This window comes from Furipterus horrens, unplaced genomic scaffold, assembly GCF_987537825.1.
Source record: "Furipterus horrens unplaced genomic scaffold, mFurHor1.1.pri manual_scaffold_2, whole genome shotgun sequence".
Lineage (NCBI taxonomy): Eukaryota > Metazoa > Chordata > Mammalia > Chiroptera > Furipteridae > Furipterus > Furipterus horrens.
In genome coordinates, this window is record NW_028327172.1 from 43,405,469 (window position 1) to 43,423,746 (window position 18,278).

General features: G+C 35.0%; 1 protein-coding gene and 1 pseudogene across 1 annotated transcript; both read right to left on the reverse strand.

The window, feature by feature from the left end:
• Nucleotides 1-5,623: 5,623 nt before the first annotated feature.
• Nucleotides 5,624-6,619, reverse strand: OR51T1 (olfactory receptor family 51 subfamily T member 1). The gene has a single exon (XM_090267741.1). The coding sequence runs from the start codon at nt 6,599-6,601 to the stop codon at nt 5,624-5,626; it is 978 nt and encodes a 325-aa protein (XP_090123867.1). The 5' UTR covers nt 6,602-6,619.
• Nucleotides 6,620-13,252: 6,633 nt separating this feature from the next.
• On the reverse strand, nt 13,253-14,280 carry LOC150018369 (olfactory receptor 51H1-like; annotated as a pseudogene).
• Nucleotides 14,281-18,278: the final 3,998 nt, after the last annotated feature.

An 18,278-nucleotide genomic window follows, 5' to 3' on the forward strand; every position in this document is an offset into this window, starting at 1 on the left:
CAAGCAAATGGAAGGTGATAGAGGCTGGGGTCCTTTTAGCTTGTAAATCACCAGTTGCTATAACACTCCTCCCTACATTCCTCTTTCCAAGTCTCTTTAGCAAGTTCTTGCTACTTCTTACAAAGAACATTTGAAGCCCCTACATATTTACATATTTAGCAGACCTCTGAAACTTTTTACAGGAAATATTTGGTGCCTCTACAATTTTAAACTAGCAAAAAATATGACCACATATTAAGTAATATGAAGTCATATTCACGTATATATGGTTCCATTTAAAAAAGATAAATAACAAAACTAAAGATGATTGGCTATCTCAAGTTATTTTCTGTAAAATTCATTTGTTTCTTGTTCATCTTTTATTTGTAAGTACTTCTTAGCAGACAAATATATAAAACATAATATTTAGAATAAGTCAACCAACCCTTAAAAACTTCATACTGTGAATTGGGAGAAAACTATTGATAATAAATGTCAATCTTTTACTGCTGAGGTGAACTCACAAATAATTAATATTATTTCTCTTTTAAAGAATCATTTTGGGAACTATTGTAACAATATAATCAATAAAATATACTTTAAAAAAGAATCATTTTGAAAACATTCTCTGATGAATAAATATTCTTATACATTTTTTGCCCTCAGGTGAGTTCAGTTGAGTTCTTATTGTTCAGTAGCTGACTGTCTAACACATGGCCTAATTCAGGAAGGGAGAAACAACCTTTTGCACCTCCTCCCAGGTTGTTTCCAATCATGCTATAATTATTAGTTCACATGTCTGTCTTTCTTACTTGCATTTTGCTTTCTCAAAAGAACTGTACACATCGAATTTGTTTGCATATCTCCAGTACTTGTACAGTCTTATAAATGACATTTCCCAATTTGTTTAGAAAAAAGGCGTAACAGCAAGAACAACAACAAAACACTTTGATGCAGAATAAAACACATAGAACATCTAGAAAGATAGAAAACCTATTGCCAAATCAGTAAGATGTAACTGTAAATTTCAAGTCAAAAAAGCTCTGCTGAAAAACAGTTTGTGTCCTGTTTAAGTATAAGAAAAAGCAAACAGCTTCTCAGGAAAGAAATATGGAAGAATACTTACCCTCATTTTAGTATTTGCACTCAGCTTAAAATTTCAGGTCTTTAAAAGCCAGAAACAGCCTAAGTGGTAAGATGTCAATAAATGTTATCTCTGAATCAGAAGAATGAATAGGGTAAAATTTATTTATTTTCCTTAATTATAATACAGGTTTAGTGCATTTTCTATCAAGCTTCCAGTAACATTTCATTTAGAATTTACCAAAACAATTCTAAAAATAGATTTATAAGAGTAAATTGGAGAATATGAGACAAAAAATAGAAACTATAATAAAGTTTCATATGATAGTGACATTTATTAAATGGTATAAAATTGTGAGTAGTTTGTTCAATAAATCAATAAAAAAACAAAAATAAAATAAGCACACAGCAATATATCATACATGATATGAAAATAAAATATAATTAAGGAATACCAGAACATTGTTGAAAACAGATTGATTATTCAAATAATAGTGGTAAAAAAATTACAACCCATTTAAAAAAACATATTTATGTATGAACTTTTATCCACACAAAACTAAACTAAAATAAATTAAAAACAAAAATAATTTTAAAATTTACATAAACATATGTAAATAAATTAATTACTCTCTAGATGGAAACAATGTTCTAAGGGAGTAACAAAAATGGAAAAGCAGAAAAAGTGTTTATTGTGTTTTTATTGAAAAGAAATTAGGTATATAAATAACATTTAAATTGTTATAATTTACATGATAACATAGGATATATTTAGTGCTTACCAGGTACCAGACATTGGGCTATAAATTTGCCCATATTAACTCTAATAACTTTTGCAAGAATGTAGGAAGTTAGATTTTATCACTTCCCCTTGTGTTGTGAATTAAGAAGATAAAGTTTTGAAAAGTTTAGCAACATTTCCAAGGACACAAATATAACGTGTTAGAAGTTTGAATTCAAATCCAGGTAATATGTTTCCAGAGCCTACAACCTCATCCAATAAGCTAGAACAACTGACATTTTGCCAACTTCGAAATTTAGTAGTTTACATTCTTGGAATCTAAGAGCATAATCAGAGGTGTGATTTATAAGAATATACATGGAGGGCTATTTTATGATAAAACCACTATAAAATACTGAAATGTTAAATAATAGAAAATGCTCATGATATACAAATTATATTGATATTAAATATTATCCACCCATGCAACACAGCATCAACCACTAAGTGGTATTTACTAAGCACTGAATTAGATGTTAAAGATTAAGTGAAACATGCAACATAGGCCTGCTATCAAGGAACTTACAGTTTGGTAGTGGGGAAAGCCAGTAAACATATAATGAAACTCACCTAGTTTAAGCACATGTAGAAAAAAGCACAAATAAAACTATGACAACTTGCTTACTCTAGTGGAGAATCAAAGTAAAGCTTCCTGGACAAAGTAAAGTCTGATATAAAATATTATACAACAGAAAACAATGAATAATATTAAGCAAATAAATAAGATATATATTTGAGTATATATTATTATCCTAGTTTATAAACATATATGTATGTGGACTTATATTGGCTTATTAAAAAAATTAGGTCATAGAGCAATAGTAGGATTTTGAGTGATTTTTATCTTTTTAATACTTTTCTCACTTTCTCAAGATATTCAAAATTTTAACGATATGCAATACAAAGTGACACAAAAGTAGGTTTACAGTTGGGAGTACAAAAATCACAGTTTATTCTTGTATTATTATTTATTAATTATTGTATTGTTTTCCACATGAACAACTGCAAACCAACCTTTGCTCCATGTTATATATGGTGTATAATTGTATATGTGTGTGTGTGTGTATATATATATATATATGACATTTGCAATCAGAACAACTTCTAAATATAGTAAAAACATTTTTTGAAGTAACAAAAAAGAAATTCATGTTCTATTAACAATTATTATAGAAAATGTATATTTTGAGCCAGATGTGGAAAGTATATTTAGAGTAATAAAAGAATAACTTACACATTGCAGACTGTATGATATATTGACCATTACAAAACTGGAAGAAAGAATGATTGCACATTTCTACAATTTTCTATCTAAAACCATTGGAATTTATAATTTTTCACATTTTAAAAAGACACTACAACCCTTGAGGCATTACCTTGTATTCAAAAACAACTATGTTTCTGAAGTGAAATGTGTGGACTCTTCACTCAATATTGAATAAATAATGATTCTAAGTATATGCACATCTGTTCATATTAACTTTTGCAGCCAATAAGTTTTGGCACCAAACTTAGAAAGTCATTTTATGATGACCATAAACATATTCACATCAGTTCATGTTAGCTTTTGCTACCAATAATTTTTGGCACCAAACTTAGGGGAAAAAAATTTAAGTATTTTCCAGATGTTTTTGAATTTATGAATTGTGAATAGTTATGGATCTATAAAACCCCAGAAACTTTTGGAAAGGTCTTCCCAAGAAGCAATTAAAGAGCCATTGTTATTAGTAAGAACTGTTGAAGAAAAGTTTGCTTAGATTAGGGTGTGGTGTGAGATTTCTACTCTGCACAAACTGATTTCAGATAGAGTCACCATTTTTGTGTAATGCTCTCTTCTTTCTTGTTTCCTAATTCATCTTTACTGGCCTTTCTTAGATGCTATATAAGCTCTTTTCTCTCTTCAAGCACAGCAACGTTTAGCAATATCTGGGCTCAAAATCATGGATATTGTTGACAAATTAGGCATTTTATATCATTCTCTAAAGTCCTCAGTGAATACCATGTCACCTTACCTAGCACTTCTAACATGTTTCAATTCTTAGCTAATCACATATCTAAAATCCTTATCGATATTTACAAGTTCTCTGAAGTCTCTTTTTTTTTTTTTAGGTTGTTTAATTCTGGGTTTACTAAGGGACTGTGTGACTAAGAAAAAGTCTTCTATCCTTAATCCTTGCTCTGGAACAAGATATCTAGAAACTAGATGCATCTTGGGACTTCTGAACTTCTGCATAGTAGTTATATTTTATCATGTTGAAGGGGAGAGAATGAGATAGAGATTTATTAATAACAGGCAAATGAAAAATAGAGATTTGAAATACTAAATTGTGGTATAATGGAATACAAAGACTTCCCACAATGTGCATGAGGTCAAGAGACATTCTGGCTGCAATGCTGTTCTTGAACTCTGGAAAACTGAATTTTATTTCCAATTGCACTATTTTCTGGATGATCCCAAATTGTTTAGTTTCTACTTAAAATACCAGCTTCTGCAACACACTCTTGTGTGAGGGACACCATATCAGGGAGATATCAAAAGTACCTTAATATGCTGCATAAAAGGGAAATCACAGAAACAACTTTAACTATAAATAATGTGGGTATTGTTATTAATAATTAGGGAAAAAGTAAACATATAAACTTTGGGAGCAGTATAGTCCCTGTCTTTACAGAGTAGGAAGTTGATATAAGGGCGAGACAAGTGTCTCAGATTAGAATACTTGCTTGGTTTATTGGACTCAGGTATAAATTATCATGAGTGAAACAATTGTCAGTTTCATAACTCTGTGTGTGAAAGAAAAGTTAGGAGCATTCTCCCAATATCCTATCAACCTTATATAGAAGTTACTTCTTCACAGAACAAATAAAGGTTATCCAAAGGTTTCCTATTAAAAAGCATCCCAGTCACTATGCAGTTCTACAGTGACAAGAACACCAAAAGTTTAAGGAAACTAACAACTCAGTAGAAAATGAACAAGCCAAGAAATAAGAACAAACAGGTTAAAAAAATATATTATAATCCTGAGGCAGAATAGACACTAAAGAGAAACTATCGAATCAGTCAGAACTGTATTAGAATATCTAGGTAATGGGGAAAATAATAAGGCAATGTGTGGTTTTATATACTGGACTCACTGGAGATATAACAAATAGCAATTGGAACTGAAAATTTCACTTTAACTGAAGAGGAAAAGTGTTAAAGAAAAGATAGAAGTTTAGGAAGCATATTTGTATTTGTAAGGAGACAGGGCTCTCTAGGGGTGACTCTAGGAACTGAAATGAGTGTAATAATTTTCCTAGCATTTTAAATTACAAATTTCTGTGTACATGCCTTTGCACACATCTGTAACTATTTTATCTACTAGCTCAAGATAAAAATCTTTATTGCCTCTAGGAAATTTGACCACAGATATAAATTACTTCATTCGGCTGAATATAAAAATAAAATTAAGTCATTTATTTTTGGTCTAAGATTACCATTTTTAAGTAGATAATTAAATAGTTCAGCTGAAATAAAATGATCATATTGTATTTCTAATGTGCACAAGAGTCTATGTAATTGTTTTAAATGTTTGTGTAGCATATACATAATTTGGTTTTGAATAGCAGTGGGTTTTTTTTTACATTTTGATAAGCTTACAGGAAAATTATTCTCTTCTTCCTGCTCCTATAATTTAATTGAAACTGCATTAGTAATCAAAATGCCTGAGGATGTGATGATCCCAAATTCTTTTCCTACTTAAATATAATTTATGTACTGACAAAATTTCCCCTTCTATTTCACCCACCTCTAAGACTTATCACATTGGAGCCCCGTGAACCTTTAGATTGGAGCAGCTGGAGCATAGCTTGGCGGATGGTCTTGGTCTTCAAGCTATAAATTATAGGGTTCAGAACAGGTGGTAAGAGTAAGTAAATGTTGGCCAAAATGCTACAGACCACTGTAGAGGTGGAATTGAGGAGGCGGTGTGTAATGGACAAGCTAATCATTGGCACGTAGAAAATGGTGACAGCACAGAGGTGACAGACGCAAGTGCCTAGAGCTTTTTGTTGCTTCTTAGGGGTGACAATGCTCAGGACAGTACGAAGAATTAGGGCATAGGAGAAAAGAATGAACAAGAAGTCTGTACCACTCAGGTAGAGCTGAAGAAACATGCCCCAAAAGCTGCTCATCCAAGGATTGGAATATGAGTATTTGATCACATCTGGATGGTAGCAAAATGGGTGAGAAAGCTCTTGGCCTCCATGAAAAGAAACATTCTTCAAGGCTACTGTCATGAAAAAAATAAAAATTACTTGTCGGAGGCAGATAATCAGTCCAATCACCATAATCATCATGTCTGTGAGGACAGTGGCATACTTCAGCGGGTTGCAGATGGCCATGAAGCGGTCCAAGGCCATGGCTGCCAGCACTGAGGACTCCAGGAAGGAGAAGACATGTACAAAGGTCATTTGAAGGAGGCAAGCTTTAAAGCTTATCTTCCGGACATGAAACCAAAGAACCCCAAGCACAGTGGGGAGGGTTGATATCGTCAGACATAGATCAACAGCTGACAGCATGGAGAGGAAATAGTACATGGGTTTGTGTAGACTCTGTTCAACAATGATAACAAACAGGATCATGCTGTTTCCCAAGAGGGCAATGGTGTAGAGAGAGCAGACAGGAATAGAGATCCAGCCATGAACCAGTTCCAGCCCAGGGAATGCAGTGAGGAGAAAGTTTGAGGGGGAGGATGTGGTGTTATTGAAAATTACCATGGTGGGTTGAGGATACACCCTGAAAAGAAAGACAAAAATGAGAGTTTTTCCCATGTTGATCCCTTTTTTAAACCCTGACTCCTTTATTAACCCTTTTTTAATTACACAGTTGTTTCTCTGTATTCAAAACCCCCAATTTAACTATGTTTCTCATCACATAATTTCATAATATCTTGAATTTTTCTTGTCAGAATATGGCTTCATTTTTCTTCCTTTATCCTTTCCCAATTATAACCATCAACCTCTCTAAGTTCACACTCACCCTACTGCCCAGACAAGCCTTGATCTTAAATAGAAAATGCTTGTAGACTTACATTACATAAACACACACACACACCAACAAAACAGAAATAATTACAAATAATGGGTATTTGTCTCCAAACTATATAAGTTGCTCCAGAAATACTGGAGAAGCACATAAGAGCCACTGGGCACCTACAATGGCAAACTCCATGATTCCCTTACTGGAAGCTGGTCTGGGATATTGTAGTTGGAGGTATCCTTGTACCTGAATCATCTGTCACCCTCTCCTAGTGGACTCTATTAGAAGTATCCTTTTGTATCAGGGATTCTTTATTCCTTTTCCCATAATTCCTCCATCCCCCACTCCACGTGTGTATGAGACTTAATTTCATCTTATGCTCTAATTCTGTTTCTCTCTGTACTTGTCCAGATCTACTGAAACAATGGGCCTTTTTCTCTTTTATTCCATCTACACCTAGGGATACTGATTTCTACCCTTTCCCATATATATCTATTGTATCATGTTACTTTGAGCCAACCCAAGGTAAGTTGACTGCCCTATGAATCCTGTGAAACATTTCAAATAGTACTCTGAAATACATGACTTGAGGCATCCTAGTCTAGGCACAGTATGTAAGCCTAGATAAAACACCATATGAAAAGCATGGGAGCACTCAGCAACATGTGTTGAATGACTTTGTAAAAAGCATGAATGGGATAGAGTTAGAAACTAGTAACTAAAAGAGAATCTCTTTAGGGACAGGTAGGCATTACAAATATGAGGTGATGCTACAAATTGGAATATCAAGTACTTCAGTGGATGAAAAAGTCCACAGAATGATAGCTGCAAAGACAATAAAGATGGTGTCAAAAGAGGAGGCAGAATCTGTAATGTAGATTTAATATGACCTTGAAATTCTATTCAGAACTTGTTCCCTGAATGTTAGTGTCATCACTGCTGATTTTTAAATTTTTACTTAAGACGTTTAGTCATCAACAGAGGACTAACAAGGAATGATATACCTAGCGCAGCTGTTGTGTGGATATGGCCAGCCAAAAATATTCTTGTTTTCAATAGTCTAGGCTTTCTGCCTTTGTGTCTGAGTAGATACAAGGAATTCGTCTCTGAATAGATACAAGGAATTTGCCAGTACCAGGCCCTGCCAGTTGTTACATAAGAACAAATATAAGAAATTGTTAGTAATTTTCTCCCCCTCTTTCAGTCTACTGAATATGGTGATAGAAATAATCACTTGCTACTTCAGAGGAGAAAATTAGACTAATTGCCTCTTCTGCTATAATATTTAGTATTATTACATTACAACATGGTTGAGAAATAATACTAAGAATCAGGGAAAACTAGTGCCAAATGAGATCTGGATTAGAAATACTGAATTAAATCAACCACTCAGATTCTAAATGACCAGTTTAATGCCAGTTACTGTGTGGATGGCTAGGGAGACAGAAATGAGAAAAGAACAATTTCTCTATTCTACACTCTCTCCACCCAATGGAATAAATAATGTTTGAGAAGCCAAGGTAAAATATTAATGGAAAACAATTATTATATGGGAAAATAAGGGAAGACTAGCCAGACAAGAGAGTGAAGGCTGTTAAAATTTCTGTTTCATTCTTCTTTTTCTCAGTCTGATAAACACAGATATTAAGAGTAAATCTCCTTCTCTGTGACTCTGTGATAATGACTCAAGAATCTCTCTGCATTGCAAAATTACTCAGTCTATTCACTCTCCTCCATTATTATTTTATATATTATTTTTATACAACTAAAATTTTATTGCCTTATCACATTTCTTTCTGCTCTAAAATGCTGGCTTTCTGGAAGCATAACACATATGTGTTCATTTTTATATTTTCTCCAGAGAAGAACACAGTTATTGGTACATGATATAACTCTAATTATCTAATTTATATTAAATGTATTGAGGGATGGATAAATGCTAGATAATATAGAGATGGTTAAAGACTAGAAGAGAGAAATACAAATTGAGCATGGATGTTTTGGAAAAAATGAGCCAGAAGGAAAGTATTTCTCCAGACACCATGGAACAGGAGGAGAGCAATTGTCTTCTCATTGATTGGGAGAAGAAAGGGGTAGGTTAAAAGAAAAGAAAAAGAAGATCCTTTGTATACATCAACATTTGCTAGTCACCTTATGTATAATTTCATATAATCTCAAGAAAAATGATATAGATGTCTATCTCCTATTTTTTAGAAAACCCTCAAGGTAAAATAGTATTTCAAAGGTAAAAGACTTAGATATAGATTCAAAATTGAAAACCAAATTTATTAACTACAAAGTGTCTTATTTTTATTAAACCATGGACCATTACAGTAGCCAGGCTTATGAGAAAATGTAAACAGTTGAACAGTATAATTTCCTTCCTTTTAAAATACAAGAATTGCATATATATATATATATATATATATATGATTTAGAGGAGGAATAGAAAATAAGTAAAAGAAATAAAAGTGTTCTTATATTTTTAAAGAGATTATTTGTGGATTCAGTCCATGTGTGTTTAAAAGAATATGTGAATGTTCACATGTTTGTATTGTGTGTGTGTCTCTATGTGCTGGTATATATAGAAAGGAGTTTTTGGAATGAAAGAGTAATTAAGAAATAAAGCAGACAATCATTATCTCCTGTTCTTTGATTTGTATGTCATAAAAGACAACAGGATGACACTGGATGATGTGAGGTTTTGGAGGAAAGAAGACAATAGCTCATTTTGTTGGTGAAGAACTTGTTTCCTACAGAATGCAGAAATGTGAACAGGAGAAGAAGCAAAGGACCTTTTCTCCAGACCTAGTGAGCTGATACACCCTGGAACCAGTTGTAGGACAAACTATGTTCCTCAGTTCATCAAGGTTTTCTCTGCATTGGCCACTAACCAGAAGAACGGGCTAGAGCTTCCTATCTTTAGTTCTCCATCTGATTGGCCAGGCAGAAGGTAACATCTTCCAATTCATATATAGAAGGCTAGATTAAATGAGGCTATGATCCACCCAACTCAATAACTCAGTGATCAAAAGGTCAACATTCCTGCTTTATGGCATCAATAATGGTATAGATCCATACTTTTCATTTATAAATCCCCATCTTCATTTATCTCTCAATACTAAAATCTATTTCTTTAAACCTCACCCAAGGAGACATTTATTGATTTTAAAGAGAGAGGAAGGGATAGAGGGAGAGATAAGCATTGATGTGAGAGAGAAATATTGATCGGTTGCCTCTCGCTAAGGCAACACTGAAATCTATTCTTTTCCATAATCTAGAACCTGAGCTGACAGCTCCAGGCCATGTTAACCTGAAACTTACCCTCTGCTTCTAAATTTCTGTACAATTTTATGCTCATACCTTTCATGTGACTCTTAATCAATGCTCATATTAGTAATTTTTACGTGCAAGTGTCATATCTTTTATCTGCCTGAAGTGTGAGCCCCTTAAAAGTTTGGGCATGTCTATTTATCTTCTCTCAATGTGAGCTACTGAAGTAAGATCTGGAATAATAGAGAGCTTCAATTGATAATGTTGACTGACTTCTGAATAATCTTGACCACAGGCAGAGAGTTCTGGATCCCATTTCTTTTGCTCTGTCTTCCTTTCTTTCCCTCATGTCTTCCATAATCCTATTTCAGTTTCTTCCAGGTTCCATTACACCCCTCCATTTCTTCATCCCATCTTACTTGTAAACTTTCATCATTTAATCACTATTACTGTTCCCTCCTTCTTCATTCTTTAATCTTTCCCATCCCATACCTTTCCATTTATGCACTCTTCTTACCTGCTTACATCAGCGGGGAACACCACCAACTTCATTACCATCACAGAACAGCAACTAAACCAGGTCCCAAGGGTGTGAGCTTTATAGGCAACTTAGTAGAGTCTCCAGGCAACAGAGAGTTATTTTCATTAATGATTGAGCGTACTGGTTGGAGAAAGAGTTACAGAACCCTTATGAATATGTTCCTCTACAACAGCTCAGACATATCTTCCTGATACAGGTTTAAACCCTGCTTGGGGCCCAAGCAAACCTCATACATCAGGGACTATAAGCAGAGTTCTGGCCCTGGAGGCTGACAGTAATGGGTACCTTCAAAAATTGCCTGTCTGGATCAAAGTAACAACAACATTCCTCTTCACCCTGCCTTAGGCTACAGGTAGATTCTTAGCCAAGGAGGCTCCCTGAATTTCAGACAGGGATCAGGAGAGTGAGAAAGAGTCATCCCTCTGTTTTTTGTTCGCTTGTTTTGTTTTTGTTTTCCATCATATGTCTTGCTTGATTCCCAATTGCATGCCCACATCTGGTTTAAGGCTCATTTGACCAGAATTTATCGCTCCATGGTAGGCCCTAAATAAATAATGTTGACTATATCTAATAATCACTGACTTTTTTTTATCTTTCTTAAAACACTTTTCCGTTTATATTCTCACCATATTTTTATCAGGAACACTGAGTAAAGCTAACTTTCCCAATGAATAGGCAGACAAGTAAGTCCATAAAGTTACATAATAAGTAATATTCAGATTTATATACAGGGTGTGGCAAAAGTAGGTTTACAGTGGTGAGTACAGAAAAGTTTATTCTTATATTATCATTTATTAATTATTATATTATTTTCTATATGAACACCTGTAAACTAGTTTCCATCAGGGAAGATGCATGCCTTTGGAAATTTTGAATGAGATTTACTAATATTAAATGAGACAAAGAAGTTAGGAGATTAATCTTGATAAAGTACAATTTTATTCATTCTTTAGTTCAGAAAATGCTTATTGAGTGTCCTCTGTCTGTTCTAAAGTAGAATCTAAACTACGTTGAGTACTTTGGACAGACTGAAGTGAAGTAAAAAGTGTTCCTGTTCTTATAAAGTAAATAGAATATCAGAGAAGATATGCTGCTAGTAAAGTATAGTACTGTGTGGGAAACTCTAACATAATAAAACAGATGTCACAAAAGCCTTCTGGACTGAAGTGAGGTTGAAACTGGTAACTAAAGTATATAGAGAGGTCTTTAGTTTTCTAGGTCACTGAATGCACTATGCTGTCATGCTATTTTCTTTTTCATATTTTCACATTATTTTCCTTTTCATATACTATTTTCTTTTTCTCATGCTATTTTTTTATATATTTTCTCTCTTGCTTCCAACCCATTGCACATACACACCTTATTTTTATTAAAAATACTCAAAGAACATATAAATGAACACAAAAGGCAAAAGAAAAATGAATATGCTATTCTCAGCATTGAATATAAGAGTGATCATAATATCAAAAAACTGTGGTACATTTACAGAATGGAATACTATGTAGCAGAAAGAAAGAAGGAACTCCTGCTATTTACAACAACATGGGTGGAACTAGAGAGAATTATGCTTAGTGAAATAATCCAGGCAAAGAAAGACAAATACCATATGATATCACCTAATACAGGAAACTAAAGAACAACACAAACAAAAGAACTAAATAGAACAAAGAGCAGAATAGCAGTCAATAGAGGGGAGTGGGGGAGGGAGAGAAGGTAGGGGAGGTAGGGGAAGTGTTTAGTCAAAGAACGTGTATGGATGACTCATGGACATGGACAACGGGGAGGAATATGATTATGGGAGAAGGGGTGGGCTGGGTGGGGGAGAGAAATGGGGGGAAATGGAACAACTGTAATAGAAAAAACAAAAAATAAATAAATAAATAAATAAATAAATAAAAGAGTGATCATAATAGAGTAAAAACAATCTGAAATTCTTTTCTTGAAAAAAGTTGTTAAACAACAGCATAGCATACAATGGAATACAGCAAAACAAAAAATTAATTACCAATACACAAAATGACATAAGTGAATCTCAAATATACTGGGCTAAGAAACCAGACATAGAAGACTACATGCTACAGGGCTCCATGACACACTGAAAAAAAATGATGGACATGGAGAACAAATCATTGTTTGCCAGGGGTTGAAATTTTGGGAAGTAATGTAATTTTTTGTTACCTTGGTATCAGTGACTGACTCATGTGTTTGTCAAAGCTTACAGAACTATATGCCAAAAAGAATAGATTTTATTGTATATAAGTGTTGAAAAAGTTTTTATACACCATTTTGAGGAAGGAAAGTTTATATTTTTATCAAACTCTCTAATATAAAGTATTTATTTCATCAAAACCATTATCCAATGACATGTAATAACCCATTAGATTTGTACTCTTTAATAGAGTAGCTAGCTATAAGCTACATGTGACTATTTAAATTTACATTTCAATTGATTACAATTTTAAAATTTAGATCCTTGGTTACACTATCAAAGTTTCAAGTCTCAATAGCTTTGTATGGCTAATGGTTAGGTATTCAACAACAGAGATTTAGACTATTTTCATCACTGCAGGAATTTCTACTGTATAGTACTGCATTTGACATTCTTTTCTGACTTGATTGTATTTGCATAGAAGTAGTAGATGTCATTAAGAGCAAATCCTGACCCACAGAACATTAAGATAATTCATTGCCTGATCTGCTTGGTCCTAACACTCACTGTACATGACAGGATTGAGCACAGGAGCAAGTAACAGGTAGATACTGGCCAAGAGTGTGTATACTACTGGTGATGAGTGCTTCTCAAATTGGTGAATCAAAGTCATGCCAATGAGAGGCACATAGAACAATAGCGCTGCACAGATATGAGAGAGGCAGGTGTTGAGAGCTTTGAGTCTCTCTTCCTGGGAAGCAATGCCCAATACTACCTGGAGGATTAGCATGTAAGAGACCAAAAGGATCAAAGCATCTAGTACAATGATGAAGATCACAGCCAGCAGACCATAAATGCTGTTGACATAGGTTTCAGCACAGCCAAGCCTCATGACATCCTGATGAAGGCAGTATGTGTAGGAGAAGATATGGGAGAGGCAGAAAGGTAGTCTTTTGATGAGGAAAGGCACAGGAAGCACTGCCACCACACTCTGTGGCAGAATTGCTGCCCCAGTGTTCCTGATGACTCCATGAATGAGAATGATAGCATAGTGCAAAGGGAAGCAAATAACCACAAAGCTATCAAAGGCCATGGCCACCAGAACACATGACTCTACTCCCCCAAATGTATAGATAAAGAACATCTGAGTGATGCAGGCATCAAGTGTTATTGAGTGTCAATTGAACCAGTGAACATTTATCATAGTGGGCATGGAAGATAGTGAAAGACTGAGGTCTGCGGAAGCTAGCAAAGCCAGAAAATAATGCATGGGTTCATAAAGACTTTGCTCAACTTTGATGACAATAAAGATGATGACATTATCTGGGACTAAGGTACTGTAAAGAAGACAGAAGGGAAAGGCCATCCAGAAGTCCTTTTCTGGCATTCCTGTAATCCCACCCAGTCAAGGTGAAGGTCTGCTGGTTATCAGTAGTTTGGTTGAATGGTGACATAGTGGAATGAAAGTCTTAATAGGCAAAAGGAGAAAAAACTATTAAGCCAACCAGTCTTCAATTTGAAGCAATGGCAGTAAGTATTGAGATAATAGTCATAAGAGAGGGTGACTTAAATATTAGTTTAACACACTTGTGTTCACAGTCCTATACATAAACAAATGGCCCTGGCCCATGAAGCAATAATTCTATTACTGAACATTATATACTAAAATACCTAGGAGAAAAAAACTTTCAATCAATACCTCACCCAATAGGGATACAATTTATGTAGAAACACCAAGGAATTAGCTGTCTCATTTCTTTGCTAAAGAAGAATTTGACATTGTAATTTATGTGGGTAATTAACATTGATGTGAATAACCATACAGGAAATATTAGCAAGCAAACACACTGCATACAGGCTGCTCATAAACACAGATATGTAGGTATGTGCATAGATGTGTATCTTGTTTATGATATTAAATTGTTGGGATTTAGACATGATTCTCTTTGGGACTCAATTTTTCACCTGCAGGATGTAGGACAGAGGGAAAAAAATAGTCCTTGAAGACTTTAAAGCTCTGACCCTCTGAATCCCTAGGAGTGTATGGGTACTAAAAACACCTGAGTGTGCAGCAGGTAGCAGAGGGGGAAGTTATTTTGTCTCCCAGCAACTTTGAAAGGACACACCCTGGGAAGCAGAATAATGGTCTCTAAGGGTGTTTGCTTCCTAATCGTTGAAGCATGAACATGTTAGCTTGCACTTGGAAAAGGGACTTTGCAGATATGATCAAAGTTAAAAATCTTGAGATGACAAATTTATCCCGGAAAATACAGGTACGTCAAAACTAATCATATGTCTTTAAAAGTGAAGACATTTCCCCAGCTTAAGAGAACCAGAGCTAGCTGCATGAGAATGACTCAACATGACTTGTTGGTTGTGAAAATAAGGAAAGGGGACCAGGAGCCAAGGAATGTGGGTAGCTTTTAGGAGTTGGCAAGGAAACAGGACTTTTCCTAGAGTCTCCTGAAAGGGGTGCAGACTTGGTGATGCTTTGATTTTAGCCCAGTAAAAGCCATGTTGGACTTCTGAACTACAGAACAGTAAGATAATAAATATAAGTAGTTTAAAGGTAATATGTTTGTAGTAATTGTTATTGTAGACATATTAATAGAAAGCAAATAGCTGTAGAAGCCAGTGAAGAACTTGCTTTAGCGCCTTTTCAGAAATATTCCAAGTCTTTCCATTCAGTCTCACTTACTCAGGCACTGTCTTTTTATACAGTATGTTCTTCATTCTTCATTACAATTAGACTTCTCTGTCCTAAGGTATATCTGGAAAGAAATTCTGAGATTCATTTCTCTGCTACTATTGTTGGAGCAGATTGCCCTTGACTACTTGCAAAGAGTTGTAAAATTAACAGCTGGTTCAGTCAGATGAAATCACTTCATGGAGTATCTCCCCAAAACTAGTTTAAAACATTGTTTGTATTGAAGTCAATATTCCTGGTGTTGGAAACTCAACTAAACTTAATTTTCTCTGTTCCTCCATAGATATTTATCATTCTCTGAATTTCATACTACTATGTGGCTGTTTTAAGAAACTCCACCTCAAGTTACCAGCAACTGTACTTCCTACAGTAACTCTGATTAAGGCTTAGATAGACCTATGCTCCATTATAGACATTAATGCCTAACACTTGCATGTGGGCAACCACTCTTCATGGTTTAAGGAACTATAGCCCTGGCCTGAGCATGACAAGCCACCAGCTTTCTGGCCGCGCTTGCCTCTAAGTCTCAACATAAGGCTGTGTGTGGAACATAACTGACAACCACTCAGAGGGTTGACATAGGAATTAGATCAAAGGATGCTCATTATGTTCATTATATTTTAGAACTTACTCTGCTTTCCTTATCATTACTGTAACATAAACAATCTCTAGCAAGGAGTGTATGAAACCTTGCACCTGGTCAGGATGTTTTATGGACCCTGACATAGACTGGTCACTACGACCCCTATACTGGTATGTGTAATCTGTTACTGTCAAACGCCTAATGACTATTGATGATTTATGAATTTTAGCCTTGTATCTCTCGCATGTATCTTCCTCAATAAAAGGCATAAACCGTGAAGATTTGGCTTCTGGTCTCCACTAGAGAGGCAGTCACCTTCCTTCCCTGAGACATAATAAAGTGTCCTGAGTAAAAGTTTGTTCTGCCATGGTCACAAAGCCTCTGCTGGACAGAGCAACTTCCAACTGAGCCTAGGGTGTGTGTGGCACCTCCGCCATACTTGCAGTGATGAAAATTGGTATTAAAATCTTAGTTCCTCACAATTAGCTCTCTCCTATTTGAATTATTTACTGTATCATAAGGAAGATATATCCAAATGTGCAGTTAAGCTAGTCCATTTTGGGGAGGCTAGTCTAAGCCACACAATTGACAGGGATTCTGGACTGAAAGAAAGAGCAGTGCTGTAGTGGCTCTTAATGTTGTTTATATTTTACCCTTATGAGAATCCCTTATAAGGTCTCCCAAATAAGAATGGCTACACACACATGCACACACAAATACAAAGTTCTCCATAAAAATTCAGTGAAATTGTTAATTATTACAGCCCACCTAAGTATGCAGGTTAAAGAAAATGGAATAGGAGATTGTAACAGAGAAAGGAGCAAAGTCTCTAGTCAAAATCCAAGGTTGGACATAAGAGTCTGAGAGCTCTGAGTATCTGGAATAAATGAAGCTCAGAAAAAGATACTCCAAATTTCTTTAGAGTCAATGGTTTAGTGCTACACTAAACATGTGTACCTATTTACATTTAAATTAATTAAATTAAAATGTCAGTACCTTAGTTGTACTAACTACATTTCAAGTGTTTAATAGCCACATTTAGCTAGTAGTTACTATATTGGATAGTATAGATGTAGAACATTTTTATTATTACAGAAATTTCTATTGCAATTTGAAAAATTGATACAAGGGTCTGTTTTTAGTATTTTACATATACTATCTCATTTAATAATTGTAGAAAACTTGTAAGAAAAAAATTAGTTTATTATTGCCACTGTATGCATGAGTAAAACAAGGGTGAGACAAGTTAATTAACTTACCCAAATCCCAAAACTAAAACTTAAATTGAGGTGCTCTAATTACTGAGTTTTAAAGTTCCATTTGATCCTAAAGGAGATGGTTAATTTTAAACCACAGTGACAATGTCTGCCATCAGATTCAAATTCCAGACCAAACAGTTGACTGGGCTTAAGAAACATGGCCTCCTTCACTCTTACCACTCAATATGAACTGTCCATATTATAATCCCCTCCATTCTGTGACAGCATCCTCAGAGAAAGTACTACCCAGGCCCCAGGTTGTTCCCCAGCTCACCCTAAGCCTCATATAAGAAATGAGATTCATTTCTGATGCTGACAACCACAGCAGCACAGCCAAAGAGAGATTTAAAACCAGAGTTCCTTCTGGATTGATCCTCTGGAGACATAAGCATCACTCTTCCTGGAGATGTTTTCCAGGGCCAAAAGCTAGATAGACTTAGGCTTAGGGGCATATTGGTCTTTTGGTTTTGATCTCGGAGAACTTGGGTTTTCCTAATGCAAACCTGTGATGTTAGCCTTCCAAATACAGAATCAGTCTCAGTCCCACATGAATGGTACCTCACTGGTTATATCAAAAAACAAATACACTTTAGTTCCTAATCTTTAAAATTCTAAGAGAGAAAGAGGAAGGTCTAGGAAGGAAGAAAGAAAGAAAGAAAAGGAGGAAGAGAGGAAGGGAGGAAGGAAGAGAGGGAGGGAAAGAAAAGGCAAAGCAAGGCAAAGAAAGAAAGTTTGTAAAAGAAAAGCTCATGCTTGTTTCCACACGCCTTCTAGCAATTCTCACTCTTTTTCTGTTCACAGTAAAGCCTTTCAGCATGGTGGTCTGTAGTCCCTGTTCCCACTTACTTCCCATTCTCTCCTCAATTAACTTCAGTGAGAATTCTTTCCCACTCCACTGAAACT

Bases quoted from the DNA above. Each gene is read 5' to 3' on its own strand.
- OR51T1 (XM_090267741.1), bottom strand. From the start codon at position 6,601: ATGGTAATTTTCAATAACACCACATCCTCCCCCTCAAACTTTCTCCTC.